General features: G+C 37.5%; 1 protein-coding gene across 18 annotated transcripts in view; it reads left to right on the top strand.

Moving 5' to 3' along the window:
- ASPH (aspartate beta-hydroxylase) overlaps nt 1-17584 on the top strand; it is a 187721-nt gene that overhangs the window by 42462 nt on the left and 127675 nt on the right. For 9 of the 18 annotated variants that reach the window (XM_055546077.1, XM_055546071.1, XM_055546067.1 and 6 more), the window contains one exon: nt 4897-4938. The exons of 5 other annotated variants lie outside the window; for them this stretch is intronic. In XM_055546077.1, coding sequence (XP_055402052.1) covers nt 4897-4938 — 42 coding nt within the window. 4 more of the 18 variants (XM_055546081.1, XM_055546083.1, XM_055546080.1 and 1 more) reach the window with 4 other exon arrangements.

Below are 17584 nucleotides of genomic sequence, written 5' to 3'. Positions count from 1 at the left end.
ATCCAGCCATCTCATCCTCTGTCGTCCCCTTCTCCTCCTGCCCCCAATCTCTCCCAGCATCAGAGTCTTTTCCAACGAGTCAACTCTTCGCATGAGGTGGCCAAAGTACTGGAGTTTCAGCTTTAGCATCATTCCTTCCAAAGAACACCCAGGGCTGATCTCCTTTAGAATGGACTGGTTGGATCTCCTTGCAGTCCAAGGGACTCTCAAGAGTCTTCTCCAACACCACAGTTCAAAAGCATTAATTCTTCGGCGCTCAGCTTTCTTCACAGTCCAACTCTCGCATCCATACATGACCACTGGAAAAACCATAGACCCATCTTAAATCAGATCCTGCTCTATGAAACAAGTCATTTTCTGCATTTTGGGGCTATGGAAATTTCTCTGATCACCATGGATGTGCACACTTTTTATAAACTTCAGTGATGCAGACTTTATCATCACAAGCTGATTGATGAAACAGTATACTGAATTCTCTGCCTTGGTTATTTGTTGAGATGACCGTGTGACACACAGGAGTAGATATGAACTAAATTTTGAACTTGAAGTTGGGGGTGAGGTTAGCCTGGTTTTGACTCCTCTTCAAAGCTGAGCCCAACACAGGGTATTTATTAAATATTTGCTGGGATTGGTCCTGGTGATGAGACCTTTAGGAATTACTCATTGTATAATAAAACACTGATTTAAAAAAAAAAAAAGCTTAAATCAGTGAAAACATTATTGGGTATATATTTTTTTTTCAAGAGAAGTGATTGACACTTTGAAGTTTAAATACAGTGACCTGACCTATGCTAGTAAAGGTCTTCAGGTGATTTTTTTGCTATCTCATTTGTATTTGAATCTGCATTTTATCTTTATTCATGCTCTCACTCTCTGGATGTAATCCCTTCGTAAATTTTTAGTCTTTCAATTCTCCGATGTTCTGATCTTCCCTTATCCTTGAGGGGTGTAAGGTTTGTAGCTTCCTTTTTTCGAAAATGTCCATGATAATATTGTTATGCCATCTATTTAAAAATAAAAAGAGAATTGGTGTAGTGTTTTTTGGTTTGTTTTAAACTTTATTGCCATAGTATTACTTATACATTTAAAAATGTATTTCTTTAGTTATGCCTCATTTTTTGTGTGTTTTGCAACTAGATCTTTTATTTTTTTTAATTGGCGTATTGTTGCTTTACAATATTGTGTTAGTTTCTGCCGTTCAGCGATGTGAGTCAGCCTCCCATTGAGGTCACTGCAGAGCATTGAGTGAGTTCCCGGTACTGTAGGCTCTCATCAGGTTTCTGTTTTGGTGTATAAAGTCCTTGCTTGTATTTTACAAAGACTAGACTCACGTTCTAGAGCAACAGGCTAACTCACAGGATCTTCTCTTAAGCATCTGGAGCTCATCGGTAATTGGCATTGAAATATATCATGATGCTTTGATAGGCAGGAGGAAGATACAAAACAGGCTTGGGGTGACTCACTGGTCTCACCAGGGACAGTGGGAGTGACTGGGATGACCTAAATATGACATGATACCCAGCCAACCGATTCTGTGACCAACTCCCTGAAAGCCTACTTGGGTTTCTGTAATGGAGCCAGTCTTCTAAAATTGTTGGTGGAACTGCAGGTCTGACCATTGGCTTCATGATTCAGCATTTTAATTTCATCCATAGCATTTCACTTGGAAAATGTATCTGAGGTAGTGTCTCTGAGGCAGTTGCCACAGTAACATTAATTACTTTTAGGCAACTGTCTCAGGTTCTAAGAGAAAAATATAAGACCTGCTTTAAAAAAAATTTTTTTCCCCTAATTTTCAGTATAAGAATTCCTAAAGCATCAACTGAGCTATTAATAATAATCATTTTAAAACCATCAAAGTAAACTTACAGGGCAAAAAAGAAGCAAACATGATGATGCTTTTTTTTCCTTTTTTTTTTTTTTTTTTTTGCCATTCTTTTTGCCCATAGCCACAAGGTAATGCTTGTCTGATCATTGCCTTCAATTAGAACATATTCTATCAATAAAAACAACTTTCATCCAAATAAAAGAATACCAAGATGCTTCTGTTTTAGACTCCAATTGATACAGCTTTCTCCATAGTATTTAGAAATTATTTTTAAAGAATTATTGTAGTATCATGAATTATATTGTTTGATGGAATTGTTAATTTTTTTTTTTTTTTTTTGCCCTCCTGCGCATTGGCTATAGTCATAAAGAGAGAAAAGAAGAAGAGGGTACGTTGTTGATTTTGCACAGTATTTCAGGGAGAGTCCACACTAGCCATTGATATGAATGATAATTTAATTCTGTCGAATTAGGAATATATAAAAGCAAAGTTTTAAATCACATATTTTCTTTTCTAATCAACTAATCTGATGTCGATTTAATATATTGGCTTATTTATGACAAAAATTAACTCTAGCCTTTCCACCAGTTTTGAGTACATCATAATATTGAAGGGGATAGTCCGATTCCCACCACTCTGCTTTGTAAGGGAGTATCTAGGCCTGCCAGTCAAGAATGTGTAGGAATGAGTGCGGGGGTGGGGGCCAGTAGCATCGTTAAAAGTGTTTTTTCATGCTTTATACTAATTTTTTTTGCACATTGGGTAATACTCATGAATTTTAAAGTTGTCATTAAAATAATGAGTTTTATATTTTATCTAAATAAACTTTATTGGGGAGTGGTCCAAGATAGCACTCAGTATTACCAGGTGGTGTGCTGTTCTTGATCGAGTTTAGGAAACAGTTGGGCTTTGTCTGTGAAAGATAGTAGTCAGACACACATACACTGGTTTTGGTTATGTATGTATATCAAATAACCAGCCACATGGAACAGTTAATTCACATTTCTGTTTTTAATGTAGTCAGTGGTAAGATATAATATTACTTTATTTTCTCCAGAATGACAGTGGTGATATCTCAACCAAAATAAATGACCATTCTCACATGAACTATCACATTTGATGGAAACAAATTTCATGAAGAGAAAGAGGAAGGGATTTAGGAATGGAGGAGGACTCAATATAACAGGAGTAAAAATATCTCATATTGGAAGTGGGAGTGTGATCATGGTTTTGAGAAACGTAGAGAGGGGGTTCCGTGGTTTCCAGCAGGAGTGCAGTAAGTCTTCTACATATAGACCTTCAAGTTGAGAACTTTAAAGATGTAAACATGTGTTCCGTCAGTGTCAGGCATGAGTGACATTGCAGCTTCCGTCTCCTATTGCTGACTGTCCTTCAGCTCTACAATCTCCCATGTCCTCTCCCTCTTCCAGTCCTTCTTGCCTGTTCACTTGATGCCAGCCCTTGTATATACCAGCTGTTATACTGTACTACTGTAATTTTCAAGGTACTCTAAGGTTAAAAATGTTTTATCTTTGTGTGTTTGTCTTTTTATGTATTATTTGTATGAAAACTATTATAAACCTATTACAGTGCAGTACTATATACCTGATTGTGTTAGTTGGGTACCTAGGCTAACTTTGTTGGACTAATGAACAAATTAGACTTACGAATGCTCTCTCAGAATGGAACTTGTTCATATGTAGAGGACTTAAAAGGGTGTAGGGGTTTTCTTGGGACAACACTCAAGACCTTCACTATAGAGGACAGGTTGTACATGGTGCTGCGTCCACAGGGGATGAGCAGGAGTCACTAGATTTCCCATCCTGGTGTACCCAGGAAATGGATTGGCAACCTGGAATGCCACTTTGGAAAGTTTGCTGATGCATGAGTGTGAGAAAATATTTATGTGAACAGAAGATAGGACTGGGAGCATCAGCTGGCTGGGAATGAAATTGTAGGGAGGTGGTGTTGACGTTTGTTGTTTTTATTGTTTAGTCGCTAAGTCTTGTTCGAACTCTTTGTGACTCCATCAACTATAATCCGCCAGGCTCCTCATCCTCCACTGTCTCCTGGAGTTTGCTCAGATTCATGTCCACTGAGCTGGGGATGCTGTCTAACCATTTCAGATCTTCTGCTGCCCCCTTTTCCTTTTGCCCTCAATCTTTCCCAGCATCAGGGTCCTTTCCAATGAGTTGGCTCTTTGCATCAGGTGGCCAAAGTGTTGGAGCTTCAGCTTCAGCATCAGTCCTTCCAATGAATATTCAGGGTTGAGTTCCTTTAGGATGGACTGGTTTGATTTCCTTGCCGTCTATGGGACCCTTAAGAGTCTTTAGCATTAGTAGCAGCACCACAACTCAAAAGCATCAGTTCTTTGGCACTCAGCTTTCTTTTTGGTCCAACTCACTGACATTTGTTAGAAGGTTAAAAAATAAATGCATTATCAGAACTTTCATTTGCCTAGAGAGGAAATAGAAAGCCTTTGCAAAGTTTTTAGATGAAGAGTCAATATATCCCTGTATAACTATATAATTCTTACTTATGTAGTTTTTTATAGAAAAAGTTTGAAGCTATGGGGGTAAAGCCGTGATAATTTAGACAATAAAAAGTAAAATTCTATATAAATGTGCTGTCCTGTTTTTGAGAGGCAGTGATGACTGAGTGGGGTCCCCAGGTCCTTTCAACTCTGGTGCCTGTAATTAATCATCCGTGTCTAAGCAGAAGTCCACTGGCATCTGGGAACCAGTGAGAGGGAAATGTCATTCCCAGTAGTAATTAGACATTTCTAAAGCCAACAGTTCTTTCAGATCTAAAGCAGGTTGTGAAGTTAATTAAATAAAAAATAATTTTTTTTGAAAAAAAAAAATGTAGTTTTTGGTTATAGATAGAGTAAGGTTCTAAAATGACATACAAATGATAGATATTTTTGTATGTTGGAGGAGTGTATTTTTTAGATGGTGAATTAAATCTGTTAGTCAGTGCATCTGTTTAACTATTTTATAGACAGTTATTTTTTAATTACCTTACTATTTTCTGTTTATAACCTATTTTCATCTTGTAAACACCAACAGAAGGACCTGGTGGGTTAGCCAAGAGAAAAACCAAGGCTAAAGGTATTTTCTGTTTTTCAAATTAGCCTTGAGTGAATCAAGTTTAATGCTTGAAAATGCATGACAGTTTATAGATGTGTTTTGTAGACGCAGCTACTAATGCTAAACGTTACCGCTTTTTGGTTTTGGGTGCACCTTTGGTCATAAGTAGTTTTATCAAGATTTCGTTAAAGAAATTTCTGCCTCAGGCTTTTAAGTAATTTCCTTTTCAAATTATCAAAATCTTGTAATAGTCTTTAAATTACACAGACTAAGTTTGCAGTATACATATCCTACTTTTCTTCTAAAACATTTCTTAGTCTAAATTTTTTAGTTAAGTTGGAAATAGAGATGAATTCATCAGTGATTGATTTCCTTTCTCCAAAAGCTGTTGATACTGCCTTAGAGCACAATTAAAGCTAGTGTGATCAAACTTGTAGTTTTCAGTAAAGTGAAAACTTATAATCTGGAGCACTGCATTATGCCAGCATATAATTTGCTATATTTGATATTTTAATTCATTGAAAATCATTACACCTGTTAAGCATTCTGTATGGTCTAACACTTATTATTGCAGGCTTATTTTATATCCCCATGGTTTTTCTTGTTCACTTGAAACACTTGTAAATATTTCTGTCCTTTAGGGAGAGGGGCATGGGGAAAGTGCATGCTTTTTATACATATATATAAACTTACAGTATTTTTTTTGTGTTCAGTGCTTGGCACATTGTAGTTTGATTTTGGTGAAACATTAACAGGTCAGACTTTTACTGTGTGGTTTATAGGGTTTGTGATTTCTGCCTTAATTTTAAGATGAAGAAATTTTAATGTTTTAACTTTAGTATCCCACCTGAATAATTCCTGGGAAGAAAACAGAATTTTTACCATTTTATTCTTATGTAAATAATTATGAAATAAATGGCCAATAAAGTATAATTTTGCCCCTTGATCTAGAGAGGCAAATTCAACATTAAAGATTTAATATTTTAAAACTGTGTGCAGAGTAAGACCTGCCAGCTTTGTACTAGCATTTTGCCTTTGCCAGCGACCTTTTCTGTGTTACTCTGGATGGTGCCGAAGGAGAATGAGGACTCTGAGGATGGTTGGTGATTTATGAATTCTATTGTGTATTTTTAGGAGGTTTCAATAAAATTGGGAGGAAGAATTGAGTAGCATTTTGTACTGCATAAGTTTTACATGATTCTGATATGCAGAAACATCCTCCATATTTTATTAAAGAAATCTCTTTTTTGTTTCTGCTTACATGCTACACTATACACCGAACACCTGGCTTCTCTTATGATTTCTTAATGAGAGAAGCAAGAAGCTGAAATTCAAAGGTTTTGCAGTCAGGACTGTTAAACTTTATTTAAAGCAAGTTGAAAGCAGCACCTGTTGCGAGCTTTGGAATCACTGGTAGATTCCATTCAATTGTTGTCTCTCCTGTGAGCATGGGCAGCACAGGTGTTAGCTTGGAGTGGCGCTACATAAAATAGCAGAAAATATACTTAAAGGAATACTGATTCCATGATGTTGAATAAGAATAGAAAAGAAGTTCTCCTTGTCATTTTAGATACTATAGATAACAACCTTAAAATTTCACATTCATGGAAATTGTATTTTTCTAAACTCAGAAAATTAAATGGTATTTAACTTTTCATTGGTGCAATATATTTGTTTCCAAGGAATGCAAATGCAAATACTTTAAGGACATAATTTTTTGTTAGAGCTAAAGATTTTAAAATTATCTTTGTGCAGATACTTGCAAGTTATGGAAAATTTGTTCTTACATTGCCAGTGTTCCTTTAATTATGTTGTTAATAGCTGTGAAATGTGAGTTGTTAACACTTTGAGTAAAGTGCTGCCTTTGTGGATGGGCTCATTTTATTAATCTTGCATGTTAACCTTGTTTTGAGACAAACACAATATTGCAAGCTAGAAAAATATGATTCTAGCATTTCTTTTATAGCTGATACCTCACAGAGGTTTGCATCTGTTGTTGTTAGCCAATTTAAAACTAGTGGATGAAAGTCACTTTTTGAATGATCATCTCGTGTGTGGGGAGATAGGAAAAAAGGTAATTCTTTTGCACTAAGTTGCTGTCTATGAATTGAGATGCCTTCAATAAACATTCTTTCCTTTAATTGGAAAACCTGGAAGTTAAAGAACTCACTAAAGAAGAGCTCAAGAAGGAAAAAGACAAGCTGGAGTCAAGGAAAGAAAGTAAGCATGAAGAGCGAAAAGGGGGGAAGAGAGAAAAAGAGGATGACCGGAAGGATAAGAAGATTGCAGATTCAGATACTTCCAAGAAAGAGGCTCCTAGGGGTAAAAAAGACAGAGAAAAGGAGAAAGTGGGACTGGAGAAAGGTACTAAAGCCAAGGAAAACAGGAGGAAATCCACGAATATCAAAGATGTTCCTGGTAAAGTGGCACCCAGAGACAAAGATGAGCGAAGGGAAGAGAGAAGCTCTGCCAAACACGCACACTTAGCCAAGGGAAATAACCAGAAAAGAAAGAGCTAAAGCTGGAGCAGCAGCATCTCAGGAAATGGTAATAATCTTCATCGTGATTTGCTGCTAAAGGGCATAGAAAGCTTAGTATTGCTCTAGTTGGGGAAGATGTGTCATGTAGCCAATGAATATATTTATTGGTGCTCAGCAAATAAATTCTTTGAAATTGAGGTACCTGTCTCATGCTCCTACGTTTAAAAGATGAAGTTTTTAAAAATTATGTAATACAAATGTGATATAATAAGGTCTGTTTTTATTAATTTATTGATCATATATCCAGATAAATGTATATGTAATCTGAATTGTAATGAATTTATTAAAATAGAATATCTTCATTGGAGTGAAGTAAGAATTTTAAACTTTTAAATAGTATTTATACGCAGAGTGATTTGTAAGTTTTATGAATGAGAAATAGGGAGTTAGGAAGTTACCTTCTTTTTGTTGGCTGTTTTTCTTCCCTACTCCTCTTTCCTGCGTTCCCTTTCTTCTTCACCTACTCTTTTCTTTCTCCACTCCCTTTCTCGTTCCCCTTTTCCTTCCTGTCTTTCTCTTCCTGCACCGCCCCCTGCCACCCCCAAGCTCTTCTGAGGGCATCTCCTCAGGATGTCGCCTGCATGTCTCGCCCCCATGGCCCAGCCAGCTCCCCCGTTTCTCTGGGGACTGCCCCTTCCTGAGGCTCTTCCCCACTCAGCTCCACCTTCTACATCTCCTTTCATTCTCTGCTGCTTGGTCTTGTACAATCTGCTCTACCTCCCTTTACACCCCTCCTTGCCGCCTCACTCCTTACCCCTCCTCAGTATCTCTCCTTTTCCAACCATCTGTCCCTCACCTTCTCCTGTCCCTCAGTAAACACTGGATATTCACTGTGTTTTGAGAATTCTAGAACCAGCCTTGGATAAAAGAGAATTTTATGTATAAGAACAATTTTAGAACACTTGTTTATGATATCTTTACAGACGTAGAATCATTATAGAAGGTTTTAATTATTTCAAATTATAATGTGCTTTCATTTTATATCACAATTTTTCAGTTCTATTGTTGGAATGGTGCATATTTTTCATATTTGATTGTATCATAGTTGTTTACCATTTCTAAGGAGTTGCCAATCTGAGATCTAACTAGAGATCAAAATTGAATTCAGAAAACATTTAATAAAATGAAATTTCAGTAAGAAGTACTTTCTGACAAATAGTCTGTGCTGTTCTGCATGAAGTCTTAAGTCTTTAATGGTGACTGCTGGCAAAATTCAGTTACTGAATTTGAGGGGAGCACCCTGGTTTGTTGTAACAAAATTGTAAGTGCTGCCACAAAAATTTTATTTAAAAAAAAAAATTCTTCAGCTTTTTCTATGAAGAGCTTTTAAAAGCAGAGATTTTGGCCCAACTAAAGATATTTCAAGTCAGAAATGAGGAAGCATTAAGTGTAAAATTTTCTAAAAGTATTGTGCATGTTTTATAATACTGTGGCAGCTTTTCATGCTTAAAACCAAGCACATGCATTCATTTAGTTGACAAGAATTCCAACTGATATAATAAAATTACACAGCATGGGGGCCTAGAGAATATCCGGTCTAATATCTGTAACCCAGTCCTATGATTTTATTGTTTAAAAACTGAGGCCCAAAGAAATTGTCACATGTTAATTTGGGGTTTCATGTGCTGATCAGTCTGAATTATGTTGTTCTTATAGATCAATTCTAGGAGCACAGTAAACCACAGAGAATTTTATGGCTCATTTGATTGGCAAATGTGGGGCATTGGCTTGAAGTGAATATTAATAGATCTCAAGTACACACCTGTAATCAGAGCTGATTCTTCCTTGCTCTGTCCTCAAGTCTTGGTTCTACTGATCTATATTTTACTTTATTCTCCATGGAGCTTCTACCACTTGATGAGGGTGGTAGCCTTCCACAGGTGCTGGAAACAATCTTTCTAGTTTAGCCGTCCTTGTGCAAAGACGCAGTTTTCTGGGCTGGCTCTGGGAAAGAAGTCGTAGGAGTCCAGCTGTCCTGGCTGGGTCTGGAAGCATCTGTGGCCAATTCTATAGTTGGGGTTGGGTCCATCTTCTCAGGCTGGCTCCTATACATAAATCTTTGGGTGAGGGTTGGGGGGTGGTGTCCCTCTCAAACCATGTGACATTTCCTACAGAATAGAGTTTCTGGGAAAAGAAGAGGGAGGCTCTGATAAAAGCAGAACTATATCCAGCAACCATATAAAATTATAACCTTTAAAAAACATATCCTGATGTTTGATCTTGCCAAGATAAATGGATTGAGTTTTTAAATTTATGTACCAAATTTCATGTTAATTTCTGTACAGATGACTTTTTTTCCCCTCCCTTGCAGAGGAGGGCAGAGAATTATAATTACCTTTAGTGAGGGCATTCTGGTAATTTTTACCCTAGTTTTTGAAGGACGATTAATCCTACAGGGCATAATGTACATAAATGCTAAACTTTAAGAAATTGGTGATAAAAATTTAGAAAAACTAATCAGTGTAAGCAAATAAACATGTTGTTTTTTTTTTGTTGTTGTTGTTCTGTTGTTTTGTCACTTAGTCATATCTGACTCTTTAGGACCTCATGGACTGTAGCCTACCAGGCTCCTCTCTTCATGGGATTTCCCAGGCAAGAATACTGGAGTGTTGCTATTTAGCAAAGCACTTGAAAATATTTTCGTTCTATCATTAAATTTTCCTTTGAATCACAGCTCAAGAATCAAATTGAATTCAAACTTCTCTATTAAACATCAGAAACATTTCAAGAGCTCTTATGAACTGGGAATTGGCTTATATTCTTTCCTTCTATTTTCTTCAGTAAATAAAGCTGTCAACTGAATTTTATTGAAGTTGACATAACACTTTACCCAGATGCATTGACACTATTCACCTGAAAAACTTAGGGCAAGATACGCTTTTGGTCATGATTAATGGGTTAAGATTATGCTTGCTTCCTTAGTTTTACTTGCTTTTTTACTCCATACATAATTATTTCTGCATTCTGCTGCTTCATACTGGTTAGTTTAGACTAACTAAAAACCAAAAGGTCACCCTTTGGAAACGTCAGCTAAAAATAGGGACAAAATTTCATAATTTACAGTAGTTGGGAGTTAGAATAAGTCCTGAAAAGTGAAAGTTAAGTACTAAGAGTATAAAGTATAAGTATATATATCTTATATCACTAACAGACTTCTTAAGTTGCACTAAGAGATGATGCATAGAATTCTAAAAAGTGATATTGTTGGCATAATTTTCCTTAAACTTTGTATGACAACACTTTGCATGTAAGAAGTAGTCATAGTATAGATGGTCAGATTTTCAAAAATGTTTGAGAGCCTATCAGTGTTTCCAGGAATCTTTTATCTTTTAGTGTTCGAAATACTTTCTTTGGAAGCACTTTATCATCATTGATTTTTTTCCCCCTTCAGTTGTGATGTGTAACTTCTGTGTTTCATTGGTTAATAGCTGTATGTGTTATTTCTACCATTGCTTGTAATCAATCATTTAAAATATTATTTTTTAACAATATTTTTTATTTCATTTTATGGATTTGCATTGTGTACAGAGTCCTGCAACATTTCAAAATGAGGGAGAAGCTAGTAAAGAAATTGACGTATATCCATCAGCGTGAAAGTTTGAGTGAATCCCAGGGAATTAATTCTACAAACAGTTGGCTTATAGAGTATTTTGTAGTATTGTGGCCATACAACTTTGTAACTTCAGAGGTATCATAATGATTAGTTGGGTGATAAGGAATTCCTGTATATACTTCTATTATAAAACAAAGGTAATTAACAAATATGATTTTAAATGTTAATGTTCTAAGTTAACGGTAAATGTCATTTTCCATGAAATGAGTCTGATGATTTAAACTGTGTCCTCTGACTTTAATTCCTTTCTCATGTATCCCCCACTGTTTCTTCTGTTAATGTCCATTGATAACAGTTCTCCAAATTGATTACTCACTTAATTCACTATAAAATGTATCTTGGAAATGCTGGTTTTTCCTCTCCTTTCCCTCAAGGTGGTTGTGGGAACAGCTGGCATTACCTGTGTGTGAGTGGCTGGTATGTTGTCAACACTCATGTTTCCCTTTTTTGGGGGCAGAATAGTGGTAATTATTCTACCAAGTTGTTTCAGTTAGTCATTAAAAATTTGGAAGCATTGGGGCTATGATTCCCTCTCCCCCTTTTTATCAACAGATGGTAGGACACATGCTTAAGTCCTTTATCCTTTGCAACTAATGTATTTTTGTGAAATGGGTGTAATAGGTCCTACTTTACTGAGATCTTTGAGAGGGACATATAAAAGTAATTCTTTTATATTGTTACATATGTATAAAGCCACAACAATGCCTAGTTAAAAGATACTGCTTAAACAGAAGATGTGAAATGTCAAGCCTAGAAAAAAGTAATGAAGAAATAAAATGTAGTCTTAAGTATATGGTATAATTGAGAAATTTCATACCTAATCTAATCATGAAAAACTTACTTACAAGTTTGCTTTGTACTCAGAACACATTTTTCCATAGAAGCAATTTTATGGTCTTCAGAGATTTTGTACGCCAGTCCACAAAAACCTATTCAATTCCTAGTTTCCAGTTTTGCAAGTCTCATTGTAACTGCGTTTCTATGGAAAAGGCATTTGTCATTCTTCCTCAGAATATTAGGAACACATTTGGTTTTACTTCTAAGTATTTTCCAGAATTCTTTTGATTGCATGTGGGAATCTATTCAAATTGGCTTATGTGGACAAAAAAGCATTGATGCACTCACTTAACTGTAAAGTCCAAGGGTATTTTTAGGTTTTGGCCTTTGGTTATGCTAGGTCTGGGGGCTTGGAGAGTGGCCTGGATCTCTCTCTCCATCTTTGGACTCTCTCAGGAGGTGGTCTTCCTTCTCAGGTAACCTGGAGTCCCCTGTGGCTCATTTTTACTCCTTATCCATACAGAGTGGGGGATGGGATCACAAAGCTATGACTACGAGACCACGGGCCTGTGAGTACCACCCTTAAAACTGTGGGGTGATGGGAAGACCAGTCCCTCAATGCAGATTAGTGTGCTTTTACCAGAAGAATTAGAACTCGGTGCAGGGTAGGCCACACCGTGAATATTTGTACCCTGTACTTCATCTGAACCAAAGGCAGCAGTTCATGGAACTGTTTCCCCCTCTCTCCTCCTCACTCTGTGCCTCCTGCTGCTGCTGCCCAAATAGGAAGGGTTGGATCGGATAAACCCGAATGGGTATCTCAGAGTTAGAGTGGTGGGAATAGAGAGAACTCATCCCAGTTGTTGGAGAGCAGTACCTTTAGGTGATTAGAGGAATGTAAGAGAATTTTGTCATTTGATAAATACAGGTGAATTGGGTTTATTTTGTTGTTAAGCTCTTTACATTTTACCCTGGTTCTATCTAGAGAGAAAGTTTTTGTTCTTAGGGTGAGTATTATGTAGCAGACCAAGACAGCTTATTCTCATGAAAATATTATTTGAAGTACTTGGAAAAAATCCTTAGTAACAATCTTCCATGTCATACCCTGCCTCCTCTACTTGCTTGAGTATAAAAACACATAAACTAGATGTTTATTACCAATTTTGGTTGTCATTTTTACGTAGAAATCAATTCCTGTAAAAACTTCCATTTGTAAGCCCTGCAGAGCAGAAAATCATCTATTTTTCTTTGTTTTCATTTGATTTCACTTTGTATATGTGTTTATTACTCTTTGTTACCATCTATACATCATAGAAGGCTGTCTGTCACTTCTTCCTTGCCTCAGTCATTACTTCTCTTGTATCCTAAGAGGTTAGCAGAAGGTATCTACTTAAAGTTTCTGTGTTGCTTTTGATAATGAATTAAAACCCCACATGCTGTGTCATCTCTCTTTCCCATGTATTGATTCACGGGAGATATAGTCAGTCTCTGCAATGTACTGGGAGCTATTCTAGGCCCCGGTGAGAATAGTCCCTGCCATGAAATGCTCTGACATAAACAGGGGATGGAGAGAAAAATAAACTGGACTGCTGCTTGTAGTGCCCACCTCCGCCTGCCTCCAGTGTGCTCCCACGCTTAAATCCACTTGCAGGATCCAGCTGAGTCATGTCTGTACTCACTTTCTCTGATCCTCCCGGGTGGTCGGACTGTGTACCTTTCAATTATCATGCTCATCATTTTGCTTCATTCCTGAACTTTGTTATTAGACTATGATTTAAGTCCCATGCCTAAGTAAAGTTACATATCATAGTAACTGAGATGCAGTGTATGTGTATTGAAAGGAGAACCCAGGTCTCCTGCATTGCAGGCAAACTCTTTACCATCTGAGCCACTGGTGAAGCCCATTGAAAGGTAAACATACAAAATAGATAATTAAAATATATTTTAGGTCTGTATACACTGTTAATAATATTAGAAAGCTGAAAAAAAATTAAAGAAAAACCCAGAAGCTTCAATAATTGTTTTTGACCACCTTGTCAAAAGGAGGAGGGTGGGGGGTTAAGTTTGTTTCTTTAGAAGAAATAAAGGAAAACAGTAACTGATGGGAAAAAGTGTATATTTGCTTGATTTAAATTATTTCATGTAATTCTTAAAAGCCTTGTAAGGAGGTACTATTTTATCTGCTTTCTGTATTTGTGGAGACCAAAGTTGTAGCAGTGGTTATGTGTCCAAGATGGGATTCAAATGGAATTCAGATGGAATTCTTGGTTCATATTCCTGAGCGCCTATACATGACCTCATGTTGTGAGATGTTAAACTGAGTCCACTCCATTCCAGTCTATGTGGAATCCTTTCATTGGTCCTGAAACCAGGCTCTTAGTGATCTTTGGAGCAGTGTTTAATTCTTCTGACTTGTCATCCTCTTCCTGGAATCTGTCTGTCCATCTTGGGTTGTGTGAAGTTGCTTTGAATCTGGAATGGCTCTTACTGTATGTCAGGGGAAGCTCTTCGAGTTCGCAGCAGTAGGACTGCGTTTGGGGTGCCTGCCAAGATTGTATCTGCTGAGTATGCAGGCCAGGAACAACAGTGAGGATTAGCATGGCCGATTAGTACGAGCGCCTTTCTGCTATACCGATTTCCCAGAATGTTTCTCAAATTTCGTGTACCTGTTAGAATTGCTCTTGGGCTGTATCGGTTTACGCTGTTAGACTGCTCGCATTTGAAGCAGTAGCAGTCCCGAGTACTTCCCACATGAACCACAGCAGCCCGAGTAACCTGGATGGATAAGATCAGTTTTTTATTAGTCTGTACACCACTGAATTAGTGAAGATTCATATAAAAGATTGAGGAACTATATTTTAAAATATCTTCGCTTTTATGTGCTAAGTGTGTGATATCCTATGAAGCATCGTATTATGCATAATCCTTATTTCCCCAGATTTTGGTGAGGAAGCAGTTTGTGTGTAATTCTTGTAAAAAGTCGATCCTTCACTCTTAGAGTAAGAGCCGGGTTTTGGGGAACTTTCTGATGCTCAGGGCTAGGCCTGTGCTGTTTGCCTGTGTTGGCCACCTGGTCCTTCCTCACTCCTAGCACCTTCCCTGCTGAAGAATTTTGTACTTGCTGCTCCAAAGCTTTACCTGGAGACTCTTGTCTAGTATAACTCATAAGGCCGGGTCCCTGATGTCCTCCTGTAATCTGTTTCAGTCTTAATCAGTAAGTCCTTTCCTCATCTGTTTGTTGTGAATAGTCCCACCCTCTTTCCCAAAGGGTCTGTCACTTTCCCCATCTCGTATACTCTAAAGAGTTCATGTTTCTTATCTTTTTACTCTTCCCTTCCTGTGGGTCATAGGGGTTTTGTGTGTTGGTTTTCTATAGAACAGCACTTTGAGTTGAGCTTGTCTTGTTTGGTTCCTAAGTTGTGTCTGACTCTTTTTGTGACACCATGGACTGTAGACCACCAGGCTCCTCTGTGCATTTGATTTTCCAGACAATAATACTGGGGTGGGTTGCCATTTCCATCTCCAGGAGATCTTCCCAACCCAGGGATCGAACCTGCATCTCCTTTATTGACAGGTGAATTCTTTACCTCTGAACCACTAGAAAAGCCCACCTTGAGTCAGTAGGTGCTGAATATTTGTTGTATGAATGAATGCAATATGCAATTTAGTAACTTTTAAAATGTTCTGTATTTCTGGAAGGAAAATCCATTTTTTCTTTCCCATGGTGGTCTGATATAGTTGGGTAGTATTGAATAAATTAAGTTGATATTGGACTAGGATAAATGTGTCAGGTAATTAAACTTGCTGTTAACAGTTGATTTAAAGTACTCATTTCATTACTTTTTATAACTTCTTCCATTTTGAATTAAAATTGGAGGCAAAATTACACAGTTATTAAATATAAACTTTTTAAAAATTTATTTATTTTAATTGGAGGCTAATTCCTTTACAGTATCGTGGTGGTTTTTGCCATACAGCGACATGACTCAGCCGTGAGTGTACACATGTTCCCCCGCATCCTGAATCCCCTTTCCCACCTCCGTCCTCACCCCATCCCTCGGGGTTGTCCCAGAGCACCAGCTTTAGGTGCCCTACCTCATGCATCGAACTTGCCCTGGTCATCTATTTTACACATGGTAATATACATGTTTCAGTGCTATTCTCTCATATTGTCCCAGCCTCGCCTTCATTTTTTTTTTTTTTTTCCTGATTTATCTTATGCACTCAAAGACCTAAACACAAGATATGTTTTTAAGAGAATTCGATGATCTTCCAAATCATACATGAGCTGTTGTGGTTGGCTTGCAATGGTCATTCAGCCCTAGGTAATCACCATCAGGCAATTGTGGTCACTCTGCTGCTCTTGCCAGTGGAGGAATAGAAGTGGGTTTTGGTTTTGACTATTAAAATGGGAAGAATGGTAAGAACTTGCAGGAAAAATTTCTTCAAGCCTAAGAAAGAAGTGGAAGAAGAGGTGGTTCTTTGCTTCTGGACGAAGTCTTGTCTCAAAGAGGACCTTGCCGCCCGGGAGACCTGATTACCACCCTGAGGATGAAGCCAGTTGCTGAGAGCCAGCCAACCTGCTGTTAAATAATAAATTTCCTTCTTGTTCAAGCCAGTGTGAGTTGGTGTCTTGTTATTTGCAGCCCCAGCAACGTCAAAACCAATACATTCATTTCATAACCTGACTGAATGTTTATTTCAGTGCTACATCCTTGCCATTTATACCTCACAATAAATCCAGTTTGAAAACCTTTCCTTTGCCTTACACGTGTTTATTTTTCTTGTTTAGTTTTTGATTACTTTTTGCCTAAACTCTTGTACAAGACATGGATTTACCACTGTTTTCTGGGGAACACTTATTCATGGATTCATGGGCTAAAATGGACTTGGGTAAGAAAAAAAAATTGGAAATGCCAAGAGTAAAAGCTTTCATATGGGTTATCAAATCAATAAGAATTATTCTAGAATGCGTTTTCATTAAATGTTAGCACCTTTATCAGAGTCTAGGGAAGGAAAGATGTTAATAAGAACTTCAGCTTCTCTGAAGTTTACAAAATAGTTTATTTTTGTGCTGATTTCACCTCTGGAAAATCACCATGACTAGGTGTCAGTAAATTTACAATTCAGCTGCCACTTTGGACAGAAAAGAAAACCGCTCAGTATTTTCTGTCGTTATGGGCTGCCTCCTGTTGTGTTTCATGTTTCACAATTTCAACTTTAGAGACAACTCCCATCTGGTTGTTAGGGGCAGTGTGGTTCTGGATATTGATGTGTAGTAGTAGTTTTCAGGCACTTTTGCCTCAGATTTTTTTCAAATGAAAGTTTTCTCTAAATCCAATATGAATGGGATTTTCAGGCAGCTTAAATCTTTCTTGTTTGATGGGGACATATTTTACTGCTTATCGAACCCATGGAGCACAGTTTGAAAGCCTGCTACAGACAGGCTTAGTAGAATGACCTTGTAATTTTTCATCCAACCTGAGATACTTTTGAGAGTGAAATAATTATACCAGGACAACAGACAAACTGGAAGTGTTTGGGCAAATTAGGCGTGTGGTACTGAAATGGTGGATGATGCTAGAACTCAGATGGGCATCTCTTTGGTAAATAGTAACAGGGAAATTGATGAGTCCCCGTTCCCTCCTCTACAGCTCTAAGCCACTCTGGTACAGCTAGAGCCGGGACCCTGTAGAGTCTGCCCCCATTTAAAAAGCAAAGCAGCCCTTCGCTGGGT

This window comes from Bubalus kerabau, chromosome 14 (genome assembly GCF_029407905.1).
Source record: "Bubalus kerabau isolate K-KA32 ecotype Philippines breed swamp buffalo chromosome 14, PCC_UOA_SB_1v2, whole genome shotgun sequence".
NCBI lineage: Eukaryota > Metazoa > Chordata > Mammalia > Artiodactyla > Bovidae > Bubalus > Bubalus kerabau.
This window is presented reverse-complemented; position numbering and strand designations above follow the sequence as displayed.